Source organism: Garra rufa, chromosome 18, assembly GCF_049309525.1.
Source record: "Garra rufa chromosome 18, GarRuf1.0, whole genome shotgun sequence".
In the NCBI taxonomy this organism is placed as follows: domain Eukaryota; kingdom Metazoa; phylum Chordata; class Actinopteri; order Cypriniformes; family Cyprinidae; genus Garra; species Garra rufa.
In genome coordinates, this window is record NC_133378.1 from 11,842,258 (window position 1) to 11,869,469 (window position 27,212).

General features: G+C 44.5%; 1 protein-coding gene across 1 annotated transcript; it reads right to left on the minus strand.

The window, feature by feature from the left end:
- Positions 1-138: 138 nt before the first annotated feature.
- On the minus strand, positions 139-27,212 carry LOC141291544 (BEN domain-containing protein 2). Its single transcript, XM_073823696.1, has 11 exons — positions 27,090-27,212; positions 24,055-24,182; positions 21,780-21,848; positions 21,577-21,654; positions 20,437-20,541; positions 19,698-20,058; positions 17,888-18,091; positions 17,482-17,603; positions 4,263-4,452; positions 432-635; positions 139-342 (listed from the first exon to the last, which is right to left on the minus strand). Exons 1-11 carry the CDS (start codon positions 27,100-27,102, stop codon positions 203-205), a joined length of 1,614 nt encoding a protein of 537 aa, XP_073679797.1. The 5' UTR covers positions 27,103-27,212; the 3' UTR covers positions 139-202.

Below are 27,212 nucleotides of genomic sequence, written 5' to 3' on the forward strand. Positions count from 1 at the left end.
ATTTTTGTTCGAACATCTATATATTAATGTACATTTTATATTGCCAAATATAAAATAAATAAATGTTATCAAAGTAAGAAACAGTATAAATCACAAATTCAGTTAAATACTAGTCACACATTCTAGAAAAACAACCAGTACAAGCTACTGACAGCATTTCTTGACACAAAAACAAAAGTCATTGAGCAGTCACTGAGATACACTACCGTATCCCTCTCTTAATGCCCATCTTGCGCTCGTACCGAAACTTGCGGATGGTGCTGTTTATAGCGCCTACGCAAACCTTCCAGTCGCTTCCGTCTTCCTCCAGCTTCATCCAGGGAAAACGCTCCAACAGGTGCTCTGAAGAGGAGGAGAAACAGAGAACTATTTTTTATTCACAACTACCTCAGGTGTCCAGTATACTACCATTTAATAAAAAGAAATCTCACCTCGTAGTGCAGAGATCTTGTTGTGGTCGAGAGCCTGAATGCCGCGTCTCACCCCGCCGTAAACGTTACTGCGTACCAGCACATCCTCTGTGAAGATAAACTTAATGAGGTATCGAGCGATGAGCTCAGGACGTGTTCGCAGATGTGCTGCAGACAAGGCAAACTCGGGAACCCTCACATCCCGATGAGGGGGGCCAAGATACACTAAAAAACAAGAAAATAAGGAATAGGACATCAGTAAATGCGTTCAGAGCAGATCCAAAGAAGTATGTCTGAATATTTACAACATATTTGCAATTATTTTGCTGAAGATATCAAAGTATTACCATTTTCACAAAATGTGTAAAACATAGTGATGCATAGTAATACATAGTGGCAAATATTTGTAACACTGTGTATGCTGTGTGTCTACCTCAGGGGTCTCCAAACTTTTTCTCTTTACATACAAACACACAAAAATGTTATTTAGGACATGCATACAAACCACACTCTGACATCCATACCAACATATCCACACAATTATAGCTGCATAAGTTATCCAGTTGACTATAATAGACTAAACAGGAATAAAGCGAGTATTTGAGTAACTTGAAAAAAGGGCACCATCTAGTAAAAAAAATAAAGTAAAAATTTTAATTTTGATGCCTATTAACAAATATTCCATCATTTTATAGTTTAATGGCCCTGGGATTAAAAATTGCCGTTTTTAATGGGTTTCAATGAGGACATTTTTGTCCTTAAGGTCCTGAGAGGAAAACATTTTTTTGTACCTAGTGTAAAATAGATTTATTAAAGGAAATGAGGGTGATATATTACAATTCCAATAAAAATACAGACCTGTGTCAACATTTATGCAGTTGGCTTTAACAGAGGCACAATGATAAAAATGTCGATAAGGTCACACAAGGGTTAAATAACATTAATTTCAGTTGTGCTTTTTATTTAACCATTCATTTTCACAAAGGCTGTCATTAATGTCAACGTAAAATACAGTATGTCGCAAAAGTGAGTACACCCCTCACATTTCAGAAACCATTTTAGTACATCTCCTCAAGGGACAATACTATAGAAATGAAACGTCAGTGTGTGCAGCTTGTATAGCAGTATAGATTTACTGTCCTCAGAAAATAACTCGACATACAGCCATTATTGTCAAAATAGCTGGCAACAAAAGTGAGTACACCCTAAGTGAACTTGTCTAAAGTGTCAATATATTGTGTTAGCGCCATTGTTATCTGGCACTGCCTTAATCATCCTGGGCATGAAATTGACCAGAGCTCATGGAGCTGCTGGATGTTAGACACATGGTGCTTCTCCACCTTACGCTTGAGGATGGCCCACAGGTGCTTAACAGGATTCAGGTCTGGAGACATACTTGGTTACCCCATCACCTTCACCTTCAGCTTCCTCAGCAAGGCAGTTGTCAACTTAGTGTTGTGTTTGGGGTCTTTATCATGATGGAAAACTGCCGTTAGGCCCAGTTTCTGAACAGAAGGCATCATGTTCTGCTTCAGAATGTACAGTACATAATGAAATCCATGTTTCCCTCAATGAACAGTAGCTCTCCAGTACCAGCAGCACTCATGCAGCCCCAGACCATGATGCTACCACCACCATGCTTGACTGTAGGCAAGACGCAATTTTCTTGGTACTCCTCACCAGGCCATCACCACACATGCTGGACACCATCTGAGCCAAACAAGTTTATCTTATAGTCTCATCAGACCACAGGACATGGTTCCAGTAATTCATGGTCTTGGACAGGTTGTCTTCAGCAAACTGTTTGCGGGCTTTATTGTGAGCCAGCTTTAGAAGAGGCTTCCTTCTAAGATGACGCCTATGCAAACTGACTTGTTGCAGTGTGCGTGTATGGGTTGAGCACTGACAAGCTGACCTTCTACTTCTGCAACCTTTAAAGCAATGCTAGCAGCACTCATGCATCTGTTTTTTGAAGCCAGGTTCTGCACCTGATGCACAGAACGAGTGCTCAACTTCGTTGATCGACTCTTGCAAGGCCTGTTCTGAATGGAGCCCATCTTGGAAAACCTCTGTATATCCCTGACCACTGTAGTGTAACTCAGTTTCTCAAATCCTCAGTGAGTTCTTTACCATGAGATGCCATGTTGAACATCCAGTGGTCAGTATGAGAGAATTGTACTTAAAGCACCTACATTTTTTAACGGCTCTAGTACAAGATACACAACTTTGTATGGTCCTGCCAAGCAGACAAAATAGGACATGTGGCTTTGCATGGTAAAACTACATACTGCTGTTATCACTAATGCTGCGTTCACACCAAACGCGAATATGCGTCTAAATTCGCGCCTGCCGCGTCTAGTTATTCGCGTGACCACTTTGTGTTCATTCGCGCGTCAAGAGCGAAATCGACGCGCGTAAAAACAAAAGTTTGAAGCGAAATTTACGCGCGTCACGCGCGTCAGAGGCGAAAGTTTCAAACCCCGTTGGCGGCCATCTTTTTTACAAGATTCTGTTGTTGTTCGGTCATTTATCGAGAGAGTCACCGCTCTGTATTTGCTCTGGAGAGCAGAACAGCCGCGTACGGATCATCGTCGCCGTATTTGGGTCCACCAGACCCTTCGTAGGCGAACCCAGTTCGGCGAGTTTCATCACTTGCTCCAGGAGCTGCGCCTGGATGACGGCCGCTTTCAGCGGTACTTCCGCCTGTCCCGCGCCCAGTTCGATGACCTGCTTTCCCGCATCGGAGCGAGGGGATTTCAGGAGCGGCGGAACTTCCCTCTGTGCGTTGGAGCAGTATATGATGACAGAATTTTCATTTTAAAAGTGAACTACTCGTTTATGTCATTCCTCTTTTGATGTATAATAATTCTATAGGTCTGTGCCATTTCTTTGTTCAGGTTATTACTGTAAAATCTGTTATTTATTTTTGTTTTGATGATAAATGGAGCCAGCCTCCAAAAGTATTTAACCTGTCCTGTGATTTCTTTATTTTCCTCACACAACACTGTCCAGACACACTAAAGTATACACACTATTATAGTTATTATTGTTCTATATGTTTCATATAATTAAGATTTAGATATGGATTAAATAGCATTCAATACAAAATGAATATGTGTCATATATGTGATAAAACACTTGCTTTGTTGTGCATTAGAACCGCACTAGGCATTTAGTATTCATGTTTCATATTTGAATGAGTGACTCCGGGCGGGCCTGCCGCCACAGCATCAAGCAGGCTCCTGATTGGTTAACGCGGCGCGAATTGACGCAGAAGTTCAGATTTTTCAACTCGGGCGGCAGACGCGAATTCGCGTCAAACGCATGATGCACAAAAAGCACAATTCGCGCGTAACGCGCCAGACGCTCAATTCGCGCGAACTAGACGCGCGAATGAGGCGAATTCGCGTCTACCGCGCCGCGCTAAACGCCAATTCGCGCCGCAAGAACTCCAGACGCGCGTAAACGCGTCTTACCATTGACTTAACATTGAAATCACTCGCGCCAGACGCATATTCGCGTTTGGTGTGAACGCAGCATTAGGGTGTACTCAGTTTTGTTGCCAGCTATTTTGACAGTAAAGGCTGTAAGTTGAGTTATTTTCAGAGGACAGTAAATCTATACCACTATACAAGCTGCACATTGACTACTCTAAAATATATCAATTTTTTTATTTTTATAGGATTGTCCCTTGAGAAGGTATACAAAAATGGTTGCTGAAATGTGAGAAGTGTACTCACTTTTGTGAGATACTATATCTACTCACAACCATGTTTTTTTTTTTAAATCAAGCAAGATTCAAATTAATGTCTTTTGACCTTGTTCATAAGTGATATTTCAATCAGCACTGACCACTGTTAGATTCCCAGTCAGTGGGCATGTCATTATCTTCTGTGATGTGGCTTATCAGCGTTTCCGGCTGTTTCTGCTCCGTGTCGCTGTCAGACAGTTCAACATCAATCTCTGCAGCTGCTCCACATGTACCTGCTGTAGGTGTTGATTCTGTTGTGTTCTCAACTCTTGCATTTTCCTTTACCTTTAGCTGTAAAGGAAACAATGGTAACTTTTAACAACAAAAATACTTTTCCAGGAAAAATCTTGTGTGATTAATGGAGTTCAACAAATAACAGTGCTATGCTTTTTAAAGAAGTCCACTTCTAGAACAAAAATTTTACAGATAATGTACTCACCCCCTTGTCATCCAAGATGTTCATGTCTTTCTTTCTTCAGTCGTAAAGAAATACTTTTTTGAGGACAACATTTCAGGATTTCTCTCCATATAGTTTGAACTTCCAAAATTCAGCTTTAAACGGCTCTAAACAGGCCGAGGAAGAAGGGTTTAATCTTGCGAAACAATTGGTTATTTTCTAAAAAAAAAAAAAAAAGTGACAATTTATATACTTTTAAACCTCAAATGCTCGTCTTGTCTAGCTCTGTTAGGGTATGTTGAAAAAGTCCCATCTCATTTTCTTCTCCCACTTTAAAATCATCCTACATCGCTGCAGAAGTACCGACCCAGTGTTTACAAAGTGAACATGCAAAGATGATCAAAAGCCTTTTACAAAAAAAGGTAAAACAGCGATATAGGGTGATTTTGAAGTTAGAGTTTTTTTTCCACATACCCTAACTGTCTTGAACCGGAATACACAGAGTTCAGGCAGAGCTTTTAGAGCCGTTTGAAGCCGCATTTAAACTGCATTTTGGAAGTTCAAACTCAAGGGCACCATAGAAGTCTACTATATGGAGAAATTCTGGAATGTTTTCCTCAAAAAACTATTTCTTTACAACTAAAGAGAGAAAGACAGGAACAACTTGGATGATAAGGGGGTGAGTAAATTATCTGTAAACGACTTGTGAACGTCTCGTTTAACTGTGCTTTATTGCTAGGCTTTATAACTGCTTTTTAACATTTTTAGATTAAAATGTATATTAGGGAAAGTGTACTTTTTATCATCTTTTAGCTTTTTATTTATTAGTTAATTTAAATAGTATGTGCAAATCTTTATAAGTGCTCTATTATTATTAGCTGATAAAAAAAGTTTTAGGGTGCATTTACAACAATGTACTAAAAACGGAGAAGTGTTTATTTCGCATTTTTTAAAGAATTTTCACGTACTTTGTCAAAAACGATCCCCTTTCATTACGGATCTGCGAAAATGACCAAAGCCGTTGTATAATAGACAGTAGCTGGCAATCTTACCTTCACCTATAAAACACTACACGTCTGTGCACATACCTATAGACTAAACTTGTAATACCCCGTGCATGATGTCACTGTTTTCACAAATTCGCATCTTTGTAGTTTGCCCCAAGCACCCAAAATGCAGTTGTCATGTAAATGAATGGCCAAAATGCAAAAAAAAAAAATCTGTGTTATGTAAACAGCCCCTTAGATGGGTAACATCTAAAGATCCTTAAAGTCACTTTAAATGTCAGGTTCCCCAACAAAGAAAGTACAAAAACTTACTTTGTAGAGAACACTTTTGCTTTAAACAAGCAGAAAAGCTAAAATAATAATATTAGTTAATTATACTGTAAGTGTGGACAACAATCAACAGTCCATGCATTTGGGAAAAGAGGTCTAAATAAGCGCATGTCAATGTAGTGGAAGTAATTCAGATAAAACTCTTGCCAAATGGGTTTTAATAAAAATAAGTAAATAAATCTTGAAAGTTGTCTGAGTGGTTCTGTACGGTGGCCGAGAGAGCTCAACACGCTGCAACTTAAGAAAACACATGCAAACAGAAAAAAACGACAACAAATTAACAAAACATCTTCATCAGTTTGACAACACAGGCGCTGCAAATTCTCACAACACAACCAAACACACGAACGCGCTGCAAACACACGAACGCGCTGCAAACACAGGAACCCGCTGCAAACACACGAACGCGCTGCAAACACAGGAACCCGCTGCAAACACACGAACGCGCTGCAAACACAGGAACCCGCTGCAAACACACGAACGCGCTGCAAACACAGGAACGCGCTGCAAACACACGAACCCGCTGCAAACACACGAACCTGCTGCAAACACAGGAACCCGCTGCAAACACAGGAACCCGCTGCAAACACAGGAACCCGCTGCAAACACAGGAACCCGCTGCAAACACAGGAACCCGCTGCAAACACACGAACGCGCTGCAAACACAGGAACCCGCTGCAAACACAGGAACCCGCTGCAAACACACGAACCCGCTGCAAACACAGGAACCCGCTGCAAACACAGGAACCCGCTGCAAACACAGGAACCCGCTGCAAACACACGAACGCGCTGCAAACACACGAACGCGCTGCAAACACACGAACGCGCTGCAAACACAGGAACCCGCTGCAAACACAGGAACCCGCTGCAAACACAGGAACCCGCTGCAAACACAGGAACGCGCTGCAAACACAGGAACCCGCTGCAAACACAGGAACCCGCTGCAAACACAGGAACCCGCTGCAAACACAGGAACCCGCTGCAAACACAGGAACCCGCTGCAAACACAGGAACTCGCTGCAAACACAGGAACGCGCTGCCAACACAGGAACCCGCTGCAAACACACGAAAGCGCTGCAAACACAGGAACGCGCTGCAAACACACGAACGTGCTGCAAACACACGAACGCGCTGCAAACACACGAACGCGCTGGCGCTGTAAACACACGAACGCGCTGCAAACACGAAAGCGCTGCAAACACGAAAGCGCTGCAAACACAGGAACGCGCTGCAAACACGAACACGCTGCAAACACACGAACGCGCTGGCGCTGCAAACACAGGAACGCGCTGCAAACACAGGAACGCGCTGCAAACACAGGAACGCGCTGCAAACACAGGAACGCGCTGCAAACACACGAACGCGCTGCAAACACACGAACGCGCTGCAAACACACGAACGCGCTGCAAACACAGGAACCCGCTGCAAACACAGGAACCCGCTGAAAACACAGGAACCCGCTGCAAACACAGGAACCCGCTGCAAACACAGGAACGCGCTGCAAACACAGGAACGCGCTGCAAACACAGGAACGCGCTGCAAACACAGGAACGCGCTGCAAACACAGGAACGCGCTGCAAACACAGGAACGCGCTGCAAACACAGGAACCCGCTGCCAACACAGGAACCCGCTGCCAACACAGGAACCCGCTGCCAACACAGGAACGCGCTGCCAACACAGGAACGCGCTGCCAACACAGGAACCCGCTGCAAACACACGAAAGCGCTGCAAACACAGGAACGCGCTGCAAACACACGAACGTGCTGCAAACACACGAACGCGCTGCAAACACACGAACGCGCTGGCGCTGTAAACACACGAACGCGCTGCAAACACGAAAGCGCTGCAAACACGAAAGCGCTGCAAACACAGGAACGCGCTGCAAACACGAACACGCTGCAAACACACGAACGCGCTGGCGCTGCAAACACAGGAACGCGCTGCAAACACAGGAACGCGCTGCAAACACAGGAACGCGCTGCAAACACACGAACGCGCTGCAAACACACGAACGTGCTGCAAACACACGAACGCGCTGCAAACACACGAACGCGCTGGCGCTGCAAACACACGAACGCGCTGCAAACACACGAACGCGCTGCAAACACACGAACGCGCTGCAAACACGAACGCGCTGGCGCTGCAAACACAGGAACGCGCTGCAAACACACGAACGTGCTGCAAACACACGAACGCGCTGCAAACACACGAACGCGCTGGCGCTGCAAACACACGAACGCGCTGCAAACACGAAAGCGCTGCAAACACGAAAGCGCTGCAAACACAGGAACGCGCTGCAAACACGAACACGCTGCAAACACACGAACGCGCTGGCGCTGCAAACACAGGAACGCGCTGCAAACACAGGAACGCGCTGCAAACACAGGAACGCGCTGCAAACACAGGAACGCGCTGCAAACACACGAACGCGCTGCAAACACAGGAACGCGCTGCAAACACAGGAACGCGCTGCAAACACAGGAACGCGCTGCAAACACACGAACCCGCTGCAAACACACGAACCCGCTGCAAACACAGGAACCCGCTGCAAACACAGGAACCCGCTGCAAACACAGGAACCCGCTGCAAACACACGAACGCGCTGCAAACACAGGAACCCGCTGCAAACACAGGAACCCGCTGCAAACACACGAACCCGCTGCAAACACAGGAACCCGCTGCAAACACAGGAACCCGCTGCAAACACAGGAACCCGCTGCAAACACAGGAACCCGCTGCAAACACACGAACGCGCTGCAAACACAGGAACGCGCTGCAAACACACGAACGCGCTGCAAACACAGGAACGCGCTGCAAACACAGGAACGCGCTGCAAACACAGGAACCCGCTGCAAACACAGGAACCCGCTGCAAACACAGGAACCCGCTGCAAACACAGGAACCCGCTGCAAACACACGAACGCGCTGCAAACACAGGAACCCGCTGCAAACACAGGAACCCGCTGCAAACACACGAACCCGCTGCAAACACAGGAACCCGCTGCAAACACAGGAACCCGCTGCAAACACACGAACCCGCTGCAAACACAGGAACCCGCTGCAAACACACGAACGCGCTGCAAACACACGAACGCGCTGCAAACACAGGAACGCGCTGCAAACACAGGAACGCGCTGCAAACACAGGAACCCGCTGCAAACACAGGAACCCGCTGCAAACACAGGAACGCGCTGCAAACACAGGAACGCGCTGCAAACACAGGAACGCGCTGCAAACACAGGAACCCGCTGCAAACACAGGAACCCGCTGCAAACACAGGAACCCGCTGCAAACACACGAACGCGCTGCAAACACAGGAACCCGCTGCAAACACAGGAACCCGCTGCAAACACAGGAACCCGCTGCAAACACAGGAACCCGCTGCAAACACACGAACGCGCTGCAAACACACGAACGCGCTGCAAACACACGAACGCGCTGCAAACACAGGAACGCGCTGCAAACACAGGAACGCGCTGCAAACACAGGAACCCGCTGCAAACACAGGAACCCGCTGCAAACACAGGAACCCGCTGCAAACACAGGAACCCGCTGCAAACACAGGAACGCGCTGCAAACACAGGAACGCGCTGCAAACACAGGAACGCGCTGCAAACACAGGAACGCGCTGCAAACACAGGAACCCGCTGCAAACACAGGAACCCGCTGCCAACACAGGAACCCGCTGCCAACACAGGAACCCGCTGCCAACACAGGAACCCGCTGCCGACACAGGAACCCGCTGCCGACACAGGAACGCGCTGCCGACACAGGAACCCGCTGCAGACACACGAAAGCGCTGCAAACACAGGAACGCGCTGCAAACACACGAACGTGCTGCAAACACACGAACGCGCTGCAAACACACGAACGCGCTGGCGCTGTAAACACACGAACGCGCTGCAAACACGAAAGCGCTGCAAACACGAAAGCGCTGCAAACACAGGAACGCGCTGCAAACACACGAACGCGCTGGCGCTGCAAACACAGGAACGCGCTGCAAACACAGGAACGCGCTGCAAACACAGGAACGCGCTGCAAACACACGAACGCGCTGCAAACACACGAACGCGCTGCAAACACACGAACGCGCTGGCGCTGCAAACACACGAACGCGCTGCAAACACACGAACGCGCTGCAAACACACGAACGCGCTGGCGCTGCAAACACAGGAACGCGCTGCAAACACACGAACGTGCTGCAAACACACGAACGCGCTGCAAACACACGAACGCGCTGGCGCTGCAAACACACGAACGTGCTGCAAACACGAAAGCGCTGCAAACACGAAAGCGCTGCAAACACAGGAACGCGCTGCAAACACGAACACGCTGCAAACACACGAACGCGCTGGCGCTGCAAACACAGGAACGCGCTGCAAACACAGGAACGCGCTGCAAACACAGGAACGCGCTGCAAACACAGGAACGCGCTGCAAACACAGGAACGCGCTGCAAACACACGAACGCGCTGCAAACACACGAACGCGCTGGCGCTGTAAACACACGAACGCGCTGCAAACACGAAAGCGCTGCAAACACGAAAGCGCTGCAAACACAGGAACGCGCTGCAAACACGAACACGCTGCAAACACAGGAACGCGCTGGCGCTGCAAACACAGGAACGCGCTGCAAACACAGGAACGCGCTGCAAACACAGGAACGCGCTGCAAACACAGGAACGCGCTGCAAACACACGAACGCGCTGCAAACACAGGAACCCGCTGCAAACACAGGAACCCGCTGCAAACACACGAACCCGCTGCAAACACAGGAACCCGCTGCAAACACAGGAACCCGCTGCAAACACAGGAACCCGCTGCAAACACACGAACGCGCTGCAAACACACGAACGCGCTGCAAACACACGAACGCGCTGCAAACACAGGAACCCGCTGCAAACACAGGAACCCGCTGCAAACACAGGAACCCGCTGCAAACACAGGAACGCGCTGCAAACACAGGAACCCGCTGCAAACACAGGAACCCGCTGCAAACACAGGAACGCGCTGCAAACACAGGAACCCGCTGCAAACACAGGAACCCGCTGCAAACACAGGAACTCGCTGCAAACACAGGAACGCGCTGCCAACACAGGAACCCGCTGCAAACACACGAAAGCGCTGCAAACACAGGAACGCGCTGCAAACACACGAACGTGCTGCAAACACACGAACGCGCTGCAAACACACGAACGCGCTGGCGCTGTAAACACACGAACGCGCTGCAAACACGAAAGCGCTGCAAACACGAAAGCGCTGCAAACACAGGAACGCGCTGCAAACACGAACACGCTGCAAACACACGAACGCGCTGGCGCTGCAAACACAGGAACGCGCTGCAAACACAGGAACGCGCTGCAAACACAGGAACGCGCTGCAAACACAGGAACGCGCTGCAAACACACGAACGCGCTGCAAACACACGAACGCGCTGCAAACACAGGAACCCGCTGCAAACACAGGAACCCGCTGCAAACACAGGAACCCGCTGAAAACACAGGAACCCGCTGCAAACACAGGAACCCGCTGCAAACACAGGAACGCGCTGCAAACACAGGAACGCGCTGCAAACACAGGAACGCGCTGCAAACACAGGAACGCGCTGCAAACACAGGAACGCGCTGCAAACACAGGAACCCGCTGCCAACACAGGAACCCGCTGCCAACACAGGAACCCGCTGCCAACACAGGAACGCGCTGCCAACACAGGAACGCGCTGCCAACACAGGAACCCGCTGCAAACACACGAAAGCGCTGCAAACACAGGAACGCGCTGCAAACACACGAACGTGCTGCAAACACACGAACGCGCTGCAAACACACGAAGGCGCTGGCGCTGTAAACACACGAACGCGCTGCAAACACGAAAGCGCTGCAAACACGAAAGCGCTGCAAACACAGGAACGCGCTGCAAACACGAACACGCTGCAAACACACGAACGCGCTGGCGCTGCAAACACAGGAACGCGCTGCAAACACAGGAACGCGCTGCAAACACAGGAACGCGCTGCAAACACACGAACGCGCTGCAAACACACGAACGTGCTGCAAACACACGAACGCGCTGCAAACACACGAACGCGCTGGCGCTGCAAACACACGAACGCGCTGCAAACACACGAACGCGCTGCAAACACACGAACGCGCTGCAAACACAGGAACGCGCTGCAAACACACGAACGTGCTGCAAACACACGAACGCGCTGCAAACACACGAACGCGCTGGCGCTGCAAACACACGAACGCGCTGCAAACACGAAAGCGCTGCAAACACGAAAGCGCTGCAAACACAGGAACGCGCTGCAAACACGAACACGCTGCAAACACACGAACGCGCTGGCGCTGCAAACACAGGAACGCGCTGCAAACACAGGAACGCGCTGCAAACACAGGAACGCGCTGCAAACACAGGAACGCGCTGCAAACACACGAACGCGCTGCAAACACAGGAACGCGCTGCAAACACAGGAACGCGCTGCAAACACACGAACCCGCTGCAAACACACGAACCCGCTGCAAACACAGGAACCCGCTGCAAACACAGGAACCCGCTGCAAACACAGGAACCCGCTGCAAACACACGAACGCGCTGCAAACACAGGAACCCGCTGCAAACACAGGAACCTGCTGCAAACACACGAACCCGCTGCAAACACAGGAACCCGCTGCAAACACAGGAACCCGCTGCAAACACAGGAACCCGCTGCAAACACAGGAACCCGCTGCAAACACACGAACGCGCTGCAAACACAGGAACGCGCTGCAAACACAGGAACGCGCTGCAAACACACGAACGCGCTGCAAACACAGGAACGCGCTGCAAACACAGGAACGCGCTGCAAACACAGGAACCCGCTGCAAACACAGGAACCCGCTGCAAACACAGGAACCCGCTGCAAACACAGGAACCCGCTGCAAACACACGAACGCGCTGCAAACACAGGAACCCGCTGCAAACACAGGAACCCGCTGCAAACACACGAACCCGCTGCAAACACAGGAACCCGCTGCAAACACAGGAACCCGCTGCAAACACAGGAACCCGCTGCAAACACAGGAACCCGCTGCAAACACAGGAACCCGCTGCAAACACACGAACGCGCTGCAAACACACGAACGCGCTGCAAACACAGGAACGCGCTGCAAACACAGGAACGCGCTGCAAACACAGGAACGCGCTGCAAACACAGGAACCCGCTGCAAACACAGGAACCCGCTGCAAACACAGGAACCCGCTGCAAACACAGGAACGCGCTGCAAACACAGGAACGCGCTGCAAACACAGGAACGCGCTGCAAACACAGGAACCCGCTGCAAACACAGGAACCCGCTGCAAACACACGAACGCGCTGCAAACACAGGAACCCGCTGCAAACACAGGAACCCGCTGCAAACACAGGAACCCGCTGCAAACACAGGAACCCGCTGCAAACACACGAACGCGCTGCAAACACACGAACGCGCTGCAAACACAGGAACGCGCTGCAAACACAGGAACGCGCTGCAAACACAGGAACCCGCTGCAAACACAGGAACCCGCTGCAAACACAGGAACCCGCTGCAAACACAGGAACCCGCTGCAAACACAGGAACGCGCTGCAAACACAGGAACGCGCTGCAAACACAGGAACGCGCTGCAAACACAGGAACGCGCTGCAAACACAGGAACCCGCTGCAAACACAGGAACCCGCTGCCAACACAGGAACCCGCTGCCAACACAGGAACCCGCTGCCAACACAGGAACCCGCTGCCAACACAGGAACCCGCTGCCAACACAGGAACCCGCTGCCAACACAGGAACGCGCTGCCGACACAGGAACCCGCTGCAGACACACGAAAGCGCTGCAAACACAGGAACGCGCTGCAAACACACGAACGCGCTGCAAACACACGAACGCGCTGCAAACACACGAACGCGCTGGCGCTGTAAACACACGAACGCGCTGCAAACACGAAAGCGCTGCAAACACGAAAGCGCTGCAAACACAGGAACGCGCTGCAAACACACGAACGCGCTGGCGCTGCAAACACAGGAACGCGCTGCAAACACAGGAACGCGCTGCAAACACAGGAACGCGCTGCAAACACACGAACGCGCTGCAAACACACGAACGCGCTGCAAACACACGAACGCGCTGGCGCTGCAAACACACGAACGCGCTGCAAACACACGAACGCGCTGCAAACACACGAACGCGCTGGCGCTGCAAACACAGGAACGCGCTGCAAACACACGAACGTGCTGCAAACACACGAACGCGCTGCAAACACACGAACGCGCTGGCGCTGCAAACACACGAACGTGCTGCAAACACGAAAGCGCTGCAAACACGAAAGCGCTGCAAACACAGGAACGCGCTGCAAACACGAACACGCTGCAAACACACGAACGCGCTGGCGCTGCAAACACAGGAACGCGCTGCAAACACAGGAACGCGCTGCAAACACAGGAACGCGCTGCAAACACAGGAACGCGCTGCAAACACAGGAACGCGCTGCAAACACACGAACGCGCTGCAAACACACGAACGCGCTGGCGCTGTAAACACACGAACGCGCTGCAAACACGAAAGCGCTGCAAACACGAAAGCGCTGCAAACACAGGAACGCGCTGCAAACACGAACACGCTGCAAACACACGAACGCGCTGGCGCTGCAAACACAGGAACGCGCTGCAAACACAGGAACGCGCTGCAAACACAGGAACGCGCTGCAAACACAGGAACGCGCTGCAAACACACGAACGTGCTGCAAACACACGAACGCGCTGCAAACACACGAACGCGCTGGCGCTGCAAACACACGAACGCGCTGCAAACACACGAACGCGCTGCAAACACACGAACGCGCTGGCGCTGCAAACACAGGAACGCGCTGCAAACACACGAACGTGCTGCAAACACACGAACGTGCTGCAAACACACGAACGTGCTGCAAACACACGAACGCGCTGCAAACACACGAACGCGCTGCAAACACGAAAGCGCTGCAAACACGAAAGCGCTGCAAACACAGGAACGCGCTGCAAACACGAACACGCTGCAAACACACGAACGCGCTGGCGCTGCAAACACAGGAACGCGCTGCAAACACAGGAACGTGCTGCAAACACAGGAACGCGCTGCAAACACAGGAACGCGCTGCAAACACAGGAACGCGCTGCAAACACACGAACGCGCTGCAAACACAGGAACGCGCTGCAAACACAGGAACGCGCTGCAAACACAGGAACGCGCTGCAAACACAGGAACGCGCTGCAAACACACGAACGCGCTGCAAACACACGAACGCGCTGCAAACACACGAACGCGCTGGCGCTGCAAACACAGGAACGTGCTGCAAACACAGGAACGCGCTGCAAACACACGAACGCGCTGCAAACACACGAACGCGCTGCAAACACGAACGCGCTGGCGCTGCAAACGCACGAACGCGCTGCAAACGCAGGAACGCGCTGCAAACACAGGAACGCGCTGCAAATAGCACGGACCACAATGGAAAGGGGGACCTCAAAAAGTGACGAACCCATCTGGGACCTGATTATTTGTTCAGTGGCTGTTTTTTTTTTTTAAATGCTTTATTAACAACAAGTGACATGCAATACATAATCTACAACAAGACAAAAAGCATTTTACATGCCTTAACAATAGGGAACAAGAAAAGAATAATAAAAAATAAATATACATACACAGTCAAAGAGGGTACAAGTTCACAAGACAATGTTACAGGAGAAGCATAATAACAATAATTTTTATTTATAACGCACTTCATATTCACAAAGTGCTACAATTTAAAAATCATATATGCAAACTCAGAATCATATATTTTAAAATTGCATATTAAACTGCATATATTAAAAAGCATATATTAACCGTCTTAATAGCTTTTTTTGTTTTTTGATTTTAACAGTATATCTACATACATTTGAATCTCCTTTTTAAGGACCATAAAAAGATGTTTGCTTTTTGCAAATTTGCTTTTATGTATGTGAAATATTAGCCTGGGTTTCCCCATCCTGCCTTGCGCAGCGCTGCTAGTCAGTCTGGAAACCATGGACCTAATTTTCACCTAAGATAGGGAACCAATCACAGAACGGGGAGGGAGCAGCAAGACGATGACGTATTCTATGCGACTCACCGAAGCAGTTTGTTACTATGGATCCAGCATGGCAGCAGACGCGAAGTTATCTTTCGTGTCTACACCGGACGCGAGCGGCGTGACCCGACGCGACAAATGACATTAGAACCTATTATGCTGTCTACACTGAATGCGGCGCGACGCGGCCCGACAGTAATCTGCTGCCGCGTTCTATTTATGACGTGCTCACACAAAGTTTAAATGATTTGCAACGGTCGCCTTGTCGCGTCCAGTGTAGACAGACTTTAGCTGTTGCGGCGCGGCAACTGTCGCGTCCGGTGTAGACACGGTATAGTGTTCTAAGTAGTTTAGAACGCAAGTTTATTTTGAAAAAAGAGCAACTTTTGGCGTTCGCTCTACATACGTCATCCGGTATAATTGAAACGATTGGCTATGAGCTACGCACAGGCGCATTTGATAGACATTCGTATCGCCCAATAAACGGCTCTGGGCATTCGTAAACCACGCCTCAAATACGAGAAAATGAACATGTGGTTCCCAGACCACGAATCATGACGAAGTCATAACGTGGTCTGGCGATAGCCAGGCTAGTGAAATATACAGAAAAATAACATTAAATTTATAATAAAACCAACATCCTTTGAGGAGTGATCATTAATAAAATAGCCCAAAATCACATGTTTATAAGACAAGGAAAATGTTTTTAAAATTTTATCAGCAATGAAAGCCTTTACATTATTCCAAAAGTACTGGGTATATTTGCAGGACCAAAATAAATGAAAGATTGTTTCAGTGGATGATTGACAGAAAGAGCATTTTAAGTCAATATCAATTTTAAATTTTTGCAGGAATCTGATTGGTCAATCCAGTGAACTAATAACATTGTTCAGTGGCTGTTGGTCAGAGCAGAGGTGTTGTCGGTGAACTAAAAGGTGATAGTTCACGGACAACACCTCTGCTTTGACCAACAGCCACTGAACAAATCAGGTCCCAGATGGGTTCGTCACTTTTTGAGGTCCCCCTGAAACAGAGTCCGTGCTATTTGCAGCGCGTTTGTGTGTTTGCAGCGCGTTTGTGTGTTTGCAGCGCGTTTGTGTGTTTGCAGCGCGTTTGTGTGTTTGCAGCGCGTTTCTGAGTTTGGTTGTGTTGTGAGAATTTGCAGCGCCTGTGTTGTCAAACTGATGAAGATTTTTTCTTAATTTGTTGTCGTTTTTTTCTGTTTGCATGTGTTTTCTTAAGTTGCAGCACGTTGAGCTCTCTCGGCCACCGTAGTTCTGATACTGGTGATAAGTTGTTGTACAGTATACAGTAGTCAACATTTGAAGTTGATCAAAAAATCAAAATCACAGTTGTTTAAGAACGGGTACTGCTTTGGTTTTAGGACAACTTTGATAAAAGGTTTGGATCCACTTCAAATGTTGACTAGTCTGGTGTTGAGTGCTGTCATGACGGTGGGTGTTGTAAAATATTACTTTTATTCTCACCTTCCGTGTCTTGTCCATGAAACGATAGTAGCGGGCTGTTGAGTTGATTACAGATAGACACATTTTCCAGTCTTTGCCTTTCTCGCGAAGGTCAAATTTTGGGTATCTCTTTACCGCCCACTCTATGGAGATCCACACATTGTTTAAACTAGTCACTTTCATGCTGCTTTGTAAACTGCATTAGACATGGATAAATATAACGATATACAGCCTTGATTAAAATCTCTTCAAAGATTTTAATCACTGGCAAAGAATTTGATTAAATAGCTCATTGCAAAAAATGTCTCAGAAAAGTATTCTTGGAAAAGTCAGCTCTGAGAAAAGCACATTTCTTAATGTGTAAAAACTACAGAAAAGACAGATCAAACACAGAAGGATCCATTTTTCAAATTTCCATCTAGCTCACCTCTGATGGCATTGATCTTGTTTGGGTCGAGTCTCTTTAGGCGTCTCTTTGTGTTTCCAGTGGTGCTGCTTTGAGACAGTTCCTCTGCTGTGAAGATGTTTCTTGACAGGTACCGTACCGCAGCATTGGGTCGTGCCATTTTACCAGCCCTCTGTAGGATACAGTTTGAGAGGAACACCTTCCTGTCAGAGTTGCCCAGACAACCTACAGGAGCAGAAACAGATGGCATAATTTAATATAAAACACTGCTGCATTGATGATTGTTCTGGCATGAAATCAGTCTTATAGTAACAGTTTACCCAAAAAATACACCCTGAGGCCATCCAAGATGTAGATGAGTTTGTTTCTTCATGGGAACAGATTTGGAGAAACGTGGTATTACATCACTTGGTCAACAATGGATCCTTTGTAGTGAATGGGTGTCGTCAGAATGGGAGTCCAGACAGCTGATAAAAACATTACAGTAATCCACACCACTCCAGTCCATAAGTCAACATCTTGTGAAGCAAAAAACTGTTTGTAGGAAACAAATCCACTATTTTAATCTTCAAACTATTACTTCTGTCTAAAATACGACTTCTGCATCTATAATATTGCTACAGGAGAGAAATATGCACATCTAACACTGTTTACAATCGAATATGTTGATGGATTTTACTGTGAGTGTACAAAAGGGGATAGACTTTTTCACTGGAGGAAACATCATTATGGTTTATAGACTCATATTTTGGCCAGACACAACAATGTTAATGTTAAAACGTCTTAATGATAGATTTGTTTCCTACAAACATGAAAATGTTTGCTTCACAAGATGTTAACTGATGGACTGGAGTGGTGTGGATTTCTTGTGGATTACTGTGATGTTTTTATCAGTTTATCTGTTTGGACCCTCATTCTGACGGCACCCATTCACGGCAGAGGATCCATTGTTGAAGACTATTTCTTTACACTTAAATATATTCTCTGAATTGTTCTTCCCAATTTAACTTCTCTTGTTTTAAGGTGTGTTCACACTTGTCATGTTTGGTCCAATTAAAACGAACTCTGGTGCGATTGCTCTGTTAGTCCGGTTCTTTTGAGTAAGTGTGAATGCAGCCATCCGAACCCTGGTGCGCACCAAACAAGCAGACCGAGACTCCTAAAAAGATGGGTCTTGGTCCGCTTCCAAACAAACTCTGGTGCGGTTCGTATGAAATATGAATGCAACATGGACCAAATACTTCTAAACGAACCAAAAACAGCAAGTAATGACAAGATGCGAAGCTATGCCACATGATTTTACAAAGGTAACAAGTCGTTTATCCAAAACAAAATGAGCAAAGGGCAAGCATGGAGCAACAAGGAGGTAAAGTCCTTCCTATGAGTTTTTTGTGAGTTTGCAGGTAGTGAAAATAAAACCATATTCACACAACAATGAGCGCGCTCAGTCCAGCAGATGGCATTAAGTGTATCTGACTTAAAGCAGTAATCAGCAGACCAATTAGTAAATGGGTACTTTGATGTCATACACCCACAGCGTCGCTTTAATTTGAACGCAAATTTTTCTTTTGTGTGGAGTGTTCGGTGAGTTCCGTCACGAAATATACGTCACTCAACCAAACCAATCAGGTTGTAAATGTAACACTATGCCTTTAGGTTCGGTATCTTTGAGGTTGCTTTCAAAAATGTAAGTGTGAACGCTAAGTGGACCAGGACCAAATGTATCATTTTCCATTATGGTCCAGACCAAATGACCCAAACGAACCAAACTACAAGTGTGAACACACCCTTAAAGATGTTTAGATATTAAACTGGAATAGGACTCTCTTACTGGTTTTCATCAGATCTGCAGTTGAAGCTGGGTCTCTGATCTCTGATCTTACTTCAGCTGGTCTCTTCACTCGCTCAAGATGCTGCATTAGACTCATTTTATTCCTGCTGAAAGCCTCTTGTGTTGTGTGGGTTGGCGATGTGGCCTTGACTGAGATGTGGGACTGGCTCTGGATAACAAGTCGAGGAGGACTGGGCACCTCTGGGCCGGGAGAGAGCGTGGGAGGTTTCCTGCTCTCCACAGATGGAAGAGGAGACGTAGAGGAAACATGAACGAGGTGCGGCATAGACGCTTCAGAGCCGATCAAGCTTTCAGACTTGGCCTGGCAGCTGTCTCTGTAGCTGGATGACAAATACGTCCTCTAAAATGAGAGGGAGAAAGTAAAGGAGAAAGATCATTTATGGTAAAAACAGTACATGTGTGTTTCTTCAACTGTAAGCTTGCATTTTTGTCTTAGGTGCAGGGTTATTATAGTTCACTAAAACTAAATCCATTAAAAACATAAATAAAATACTTAAAATATTGAAATTAAATTTCAGCTAGCAGCTATTTCTCAATTAGTTTAGCATTAAGATTTTAAATAAACTGAAAGCAAAACAGGAAAAAAAAGACAAAAAAGATATATACCCTGAAACAAAGAATTTCCACCAAACATATGTGTAAATCATAAACTGTAATATAATCATTATTCATATCATAATACATGAGTAATGTATGACATAACGCGTGTTATTTTTACCTGAGATTGGATAGCTGGATTCTGATGACAGGTCTGGATGCTTGCTACTTTCGCCTGGAGCATCTCAAACTTTTCATCAAGTTTCAGAATGGCTCCATATGTAACCTGCACAAAATTACAGTAAATCTCATACTGAGTTTTAATGCAAAAGGAGCAAATGCAAGCCATTTCAGTAAAAATGTGCTCATAAATGCTGTATAAAACTGGCAATTTAACGTTGAACAAACTGTTAGGATATTGTTGTGATGTGGGTCTGAAGCATTTTATGTGCCGTAAAAATGATCTTCTTTTGTGTTTAAAGTTCACAAAAAAAAAAAAAAAAAAATCTGTCATTAATTACTCACCCTCATGTCATCCAAACCCATGATAAGACCATGGAACATCTTGGAACAGCTAGGAAATCTGAGAGCTTTCTGACCCCGCATAGACAGCAATACAACTGACGTTTAAGGCCCAAAAAGATAGCCTTGGTTTATGAAGTTGCAAGAATACTTTTTGTGTGCAAAGAAAACAAAAATAAAAAAACTTTTTTCAACAATTTCTTTCTTTCCATGTCAGTCTTCACCATGCATTTATGAAAGTATCACGACACGTGTGTGGTGCTGCTGACGCAGGAGCCGGCGTTCTGCCGTATAACCTGGATGCGCTGCGCCTTGTTTACAAGCAGAAGCAGATGCACGCTGTACATAAAACAGTCTTCGTAAACATGTCTGGAGATTTCGACAGAGAGGACGATTTGCCATTTTTTGCGCAGCTTTACTTATTTGAGTATACAGAAGATGAACTAAGAGAGATGGACGTTCTATGTCCCAGAGCTTGAAGCACTGATGTCACATGGACTATTTTATAGATGCTCTTACTACTTTTCTGGGCTCTGAAGGTGTCACTTGCATTGCTGTCTATAAAGAGTCAGAAAGCTCTCGGGTTTCATTAAAAACATCTTAATTTGTGTTCTGAAGATGAACAAAGGTCTTATGGGTTTGGAACAGCATGAGAGTGAGTAATTACTGATAGAAATTTTCAATTTTGGGTGAACTATCCCTTTAACGTGCTTACAACACACAAAGGTTCCTAAGACAGGACTGGTCAGTAATGTTTTAAAGGCTGGGCTTAGTGAAGGATCAGCTGCCTCATCAGTACCTGACAGTATGCAAGAATTTCTCCCAGAGTTCTCTGCAAATCAGCTCCGTATATCTCAGTTGAAATGACGCTCTCTGCCTTCATGCACAACAAAAAAAAACAACAACGTTGTCAAAAAAATGGTCCAAAATAGAAACCAATATATTGTATTATGGCAACATACTGAATCCAATATTCATTATATGTTTGTGAAGAGCCATCACCTCGTGTGAGTCATGTGGTAATTCATGTGTGACTTCATTAATAAGAAGCTCATCATTCGTCTCAGACATCTAGCAGAAAATAGACAGAACTGACTATTTTAGGGTGTCAAATTACCAACAGAACTGAATCCGCATATTACATATTCTTGCCTGTTATTAGACAGTGACTACTTAAAGGGTTAATTCACCAAAAAAAAAAAGGAGATTAGCCCATTATTTACTCACCCTCAAGACTACTTTCAGACGAATCCAATCTGAGTTATATTAAAGGGGGGTCCAATGCTGTTTCATGCATGTTAAGTTATTTGCACTGTTAAAGAGCTGGATTCTAATGCTAAACATGGCCAAAGTTTCAAAAAAATGATTTGGACATATAACAGAGTATTTCTGTGCCGAATACACACTTCTGGGTTTCTTACAAGTTTCTGAAAGTTTTTTTTTTCGATCATGGCAATTCAATAACATCCTGAAGGGTGGAACTCCTTGTATGGGCATTTCTCCCTTAAGAGCGCGCCCGTGCACACATCGACCACAGAGAGAGCAAGAGCGCGCCCATCAACGCGCTTCATTCGGCTGCACAGGACTTATTCGGGAAGAATGTCTCTAAAGAAGTGTGATTTTGGTTGTAAGGCAAAGCTTCCCGAAGAACCCAGTGGTTCTTCCCAGTGGATGCAGTTTGTTTTTCCAGGGAAGAAACAGAGTTTTGCAAGTGTGTTTGTTGACAAACGCTTTATAAACAAGGCCCAGTTGGACGCTGGATTTGCACATCGTTTGATACTGAAAGATGGAGCAGTCCCAGCTATAAAAGATCCCAGTCATGCTTAAGAACTGCAGATGGTAAGTGAAACTAGGGCTGGGTAAAAAATATCGATTCTCCGATTTTTAATCGATCTTCAGTTTAACGCAACGATATCGATTCGGGAAATCCCCGAATCGATTCTTAATGCACGTGCTTCACGTAAGAGGATATGAATATTCACCTCTCGTCCTGAAGGTGTCACTAGTGCTCCTGCTGAGAGAGTTTTCTCAACCGCTGGTGATCTAATCACAGCGCAAAGGGGCTGCCTTAGATCAGATCAGAACATGTTGATCAGCTGCTTTTTTTGCAGAAAAATCTGGTGATCAAAAATTATTAGGCTGTAGTTAAGAACTGTTAGTTTTATGGACAGTTAGAATGTTTTGTATATGCAGACAAGGGCTTTATGATGGGCCTGTTTTGAATTTAGAAAAATGTTTTATTTCTTAAACATGTTTGAAGTTCTTAAGAGATTTCACTGTTGCACATTTAGTCTTTTTATTTTTTTACAGTAATGTGCATTTTGCAGTTTGTTTACATGGTGTACAATGGATGCACATATTTATGACTTCTTGTTACAGTGTTCATTTAAAATAAAAGTTGTTTAAAATAAACAACTGTGTGCACCCTATTATTAATGTAGATGTGTATTTCAGTAATAAACTTAAGTAGGGGAGTTTCAGTTACCAGCATTTATATCAAAATATGGATCCCATGTCTGCAAAACTAACATTTTAAATGAAATATTGATAGCTAATCGATATCGAATCGAATCGAATCGAAACCATAAAAATAAGAATCGAATCGAATTGCCAAATTGGTCACAATACCCAGCCCTAAGTGAAACGGCATCAAATGTCTGTCTTTTGTTGGCAATCGGCACATGAGTGCTCGTCAATCTTTAGCTCCGCCCTTCAATAGGTCAAAACAAGTCCAATAATACACCGGGGGGTGTATAAAGGCCTCCTATAGCGAATCAATGTGTTTTTGTGAGAAAAATATCCATATTCAAAACCTAATAATCACTATAATCTAGCCTGCAATTATGGATATTTTTCTTACAAAAACGCATCGATTCGCTACAGGAGGCCTTTATTCCCACCCCGGAGCCGTGTGAGACACTTTTTATTTCGGATCGATGCACTTTATTGGACTTCTTTTGACCTGATGAAGAGAAACACCTGTTTACTGCCATGATAAAGCTTGAAAGACTAGAATATAATATAATATAACTAGATTGAATTTGTCTGAAACAAGGAAGTCATATACACCTAGGATGGCTTGAGGGTGAGTAAATAATGGGCTAATTTTCATTTTTGGGTGAATGAACCCTTCAACATATAAACTGTGTTTGTTTTCATATGTAAATATATTTAATACATGTTGAACTGACTGCCACAGATGGTTTACTTACCATCCCGAGCAGCCCTGTTGTATTCCTCTCCACTAAGTATGAAAGTGTACTGTGTGATACTCTACCATACTGTCACTGAGGGGACTGGGGCCTCTGGATCTCATCAGCGGCATGCTGTCATTGTCCATGCTCTCTGTGCTGTCCTCTTCTGCCTCAGCCTTCAATCCGCATAAAATACTTCTCTCCCTGTTAACTAGAGGCAGAAACAACAGATATGTGTGAATTATTTTAGTGTGACAAAGCTACAGTTTTAGTTGTGATAATTACACACTATCTGACATTTGAAGCATAGATTTGACTTCTGTTGATTTGTGCCATTGAGATTCAGCTGAACATACACTATTGTTCAAAAGTTAAGATTAGTAAAATCTTTTTCTTGAAAGAAATTAATACTTTTATTCAGCATAGATACATTAATTTAGGGTTACATTTGTGCTACAAAAGATTACAAATATATTCTGCTATTTTGAACTTTTGATTCATTAAAAAATGTTCTACAGTTTCCACAAAAATATGAAGCAAAACTGTTTTCGATAATAATTATTGTTTCTTGAGCAGCAAATCATCATATTACAATTATTTCTGAAGGATCACTGGAATAACGATGCTGATTTTTTTTTTTTTTTAAAGCTTTGATCACAGGGATAAATTACATTTTAAAATGCATTACAATAGAAAACAGTTACTTCAAATGGTAATATTTCATAATATTGCTATTTTGACTGTAGGCTTGATCCAATCAATGCAATTTTGGTGAACATAAGAGATTTCTCTGAGAAACATCTTACTAACCGTAAGTTTTAATCACAGTTTCACATTGATGGCTACATATGGCATTTTCTAAATCATTTTATATAGAGTTTATTGGGCGGAGTTTCATTTGTACGTCAGCAACTAATCACTAATCATAAAAAAATAAATAAGGATATTAAATAAATAATATCCAGCAACAGCGAAAATCATCCTGGCATCTGAATGTGACTTTGTTTGCCAACTGATTTACACTGTACTTTACTGTATATAACTTATTTTGTACTATTTACGATATATAAGTTAGATCTTTTAGAAATCATTCTAATGCACTGATTTGCTGTTTACAAAACACTAATACATTTTTTTCAAGGTTCTTCGACGAATAAAAAAGTTCATAAGAACAGCATTTATTTTTCATAACATAAATGTCTTTACTGTCACTTTTAATGCATTGATTTTTTTATAAAGAAAAAAAGCTTGCAGAACAACTTTTATGAATGGTATATCACATATTCATATTTTTTAATATTAGCACTGTTTTTTAACACTGATAATAATCAAAAATGTTTCTAGAGCAGAACATCAGCATATTAGAATTTCTGAAGACTGAAGTAATTATGCTGAAAATTCAGCTTTGATCACAGAAATAAATAATATTTTATAATATATTCCCATGGGTAAACTGTAAACAGTTATTTTAAATAGTAATATTTCATAATATTGCTATTTTGACTGTAGGCTTGATCCAATCAATGCAGCTATTGTGAACATAAAAAAAGATTTCTCTGACTAACAGTAAGTTTTAATCACAGTTTCACATTGATGGCTAGATAGGGCATTTTCTAAATCATTTTATATCGAGTATATGGGGCAGATTTTAATTTGTGCGTCAGGAAATAATCGCTGGAATAAAAAAAAGATAAATATATGAATTAAATAATATCCAACAACACAGAAAATTACCCTGAGATCTAAATGCAAGTCAATGGAGGATGCGCTCACTAATCACAAAAAAATAAATAAAGAGATGAAATAAATAATATCCAGCAACAGCAAAAATCATCCTGGGATCTGAATGCAACTTTCTGAGGCACTAAGTTCCACCACGCTACAGATTTTCATCTGACCTGCAACCATTATCTAGACAGCAAAGACTTGGAAAGAAGATTCTGATATTTTTACGGGCTTTATGCTTTTGTAAATCTGTTTTCTTTTCGTTTCAAACTGATTTACACTGTAATTTACTGTAAATTATTTTGTACTATTTATGATATATAAGTTAGATCTTTCAGAAATCATTCTAATGCGCTGATTTGCTGCTCACAAAACACTAATAATTTTTTTTCAAGGTTCTTCGACTAATACTAAGTTCATAAGAACAGCATTTATTTTTCATAATATTATAAATGTCTTTACTGTCACTTTTGATGCATTTATTTTTTATAAAGAAAAAAATGTTTTCAACACTGATAATAATCTGAAAAGTTTCTAGGACAGAACATCACCATATTAGACTGATTTCTTAAGGATCATGTGACTGAAGACTGGAGTAATGATACTGGAAATTCAGCTTTGCTCACAGAAATAGATAACATTTTATAATATATTCCTATAGAAAAGTTATTTTAAATGGTAATATTTCATAATATTGCTATTTTGACTGTAGGCTTGATCCAATCAATGCAGCTATGGTGAACATAAAAGATTTCTCTGAGAAACATATTACTGACCTCACAATTTTGATATTATTGATATTGATATTATTTCAATATTAGCTCAACTAGGACATGTGCCATGACAGTATCTGTTTGGTTTAGTACCTTGTAGGTAGTTTAATACAGTCAAATTAGTACCATGTTATTTGAGAAGTACATTGGAGTACCATGATAACACCATACAATACTAATTTCCATGTACCATGGTATTAACATGGCAAACATACAGTATCATAGTAATAAAAAATATCCTTGTATCTTGATACTACCTTTTTATCACAGAACGACATTGTTCATACAACAGACCTGATTTTAGACGTGTACATAATAGTTTAAATATATTTTAGTACCATACAAATATCATTTGTCAGCGGTATTTGGACAAACAACACAAAGCGTTCCAAACAGCTAACATTTGTTACTTTCGTTTTTTCTTGATCGTTCACTTCGCATTAAATGAAGAATGGTGTGATGAATAAATACACATCTAGTATGAATCTACTTCTGATTCAAAACGCGAGGAAAACGTTATAAAGAAATAAGCAAAAACACATCACTTGATTATTATTTTGAGCCAGTATCATGTAAAGCGTTTAATGTGTGACTGTTATTATAAAGAGATGCACTTGTACCGTGTACAGACATGCTCGGTCCGCCGCTGTCACTCGCGCAGTGTTTATCGTAAGCGTTTATTGGTAATTTTCGTTTGTTGTTGATATTGGAACGGTTTTGCTGTTGTTATTGTACGGGTTTTT

Bases quoted from the DNA above. Each gene is read 5' to 3' on its own strand.
- LOC141291544 (XM_073823696.1), bottom strand. The intron at 21,849-24,054 runs GTAGAGTATCAC...ATTTTCTGCTAG, and splicing joins GTCCCCTCAGTGACAGTATG to ATGTCTGAGACGAATGATGA. The intron at 4,453-17,481 runs GTGAGAATAAAA...TTTCCTTTACAG, and splicing joins TCATGGACAAGACACGGAAG to CTAAAGGTAAAGGAAAATGC.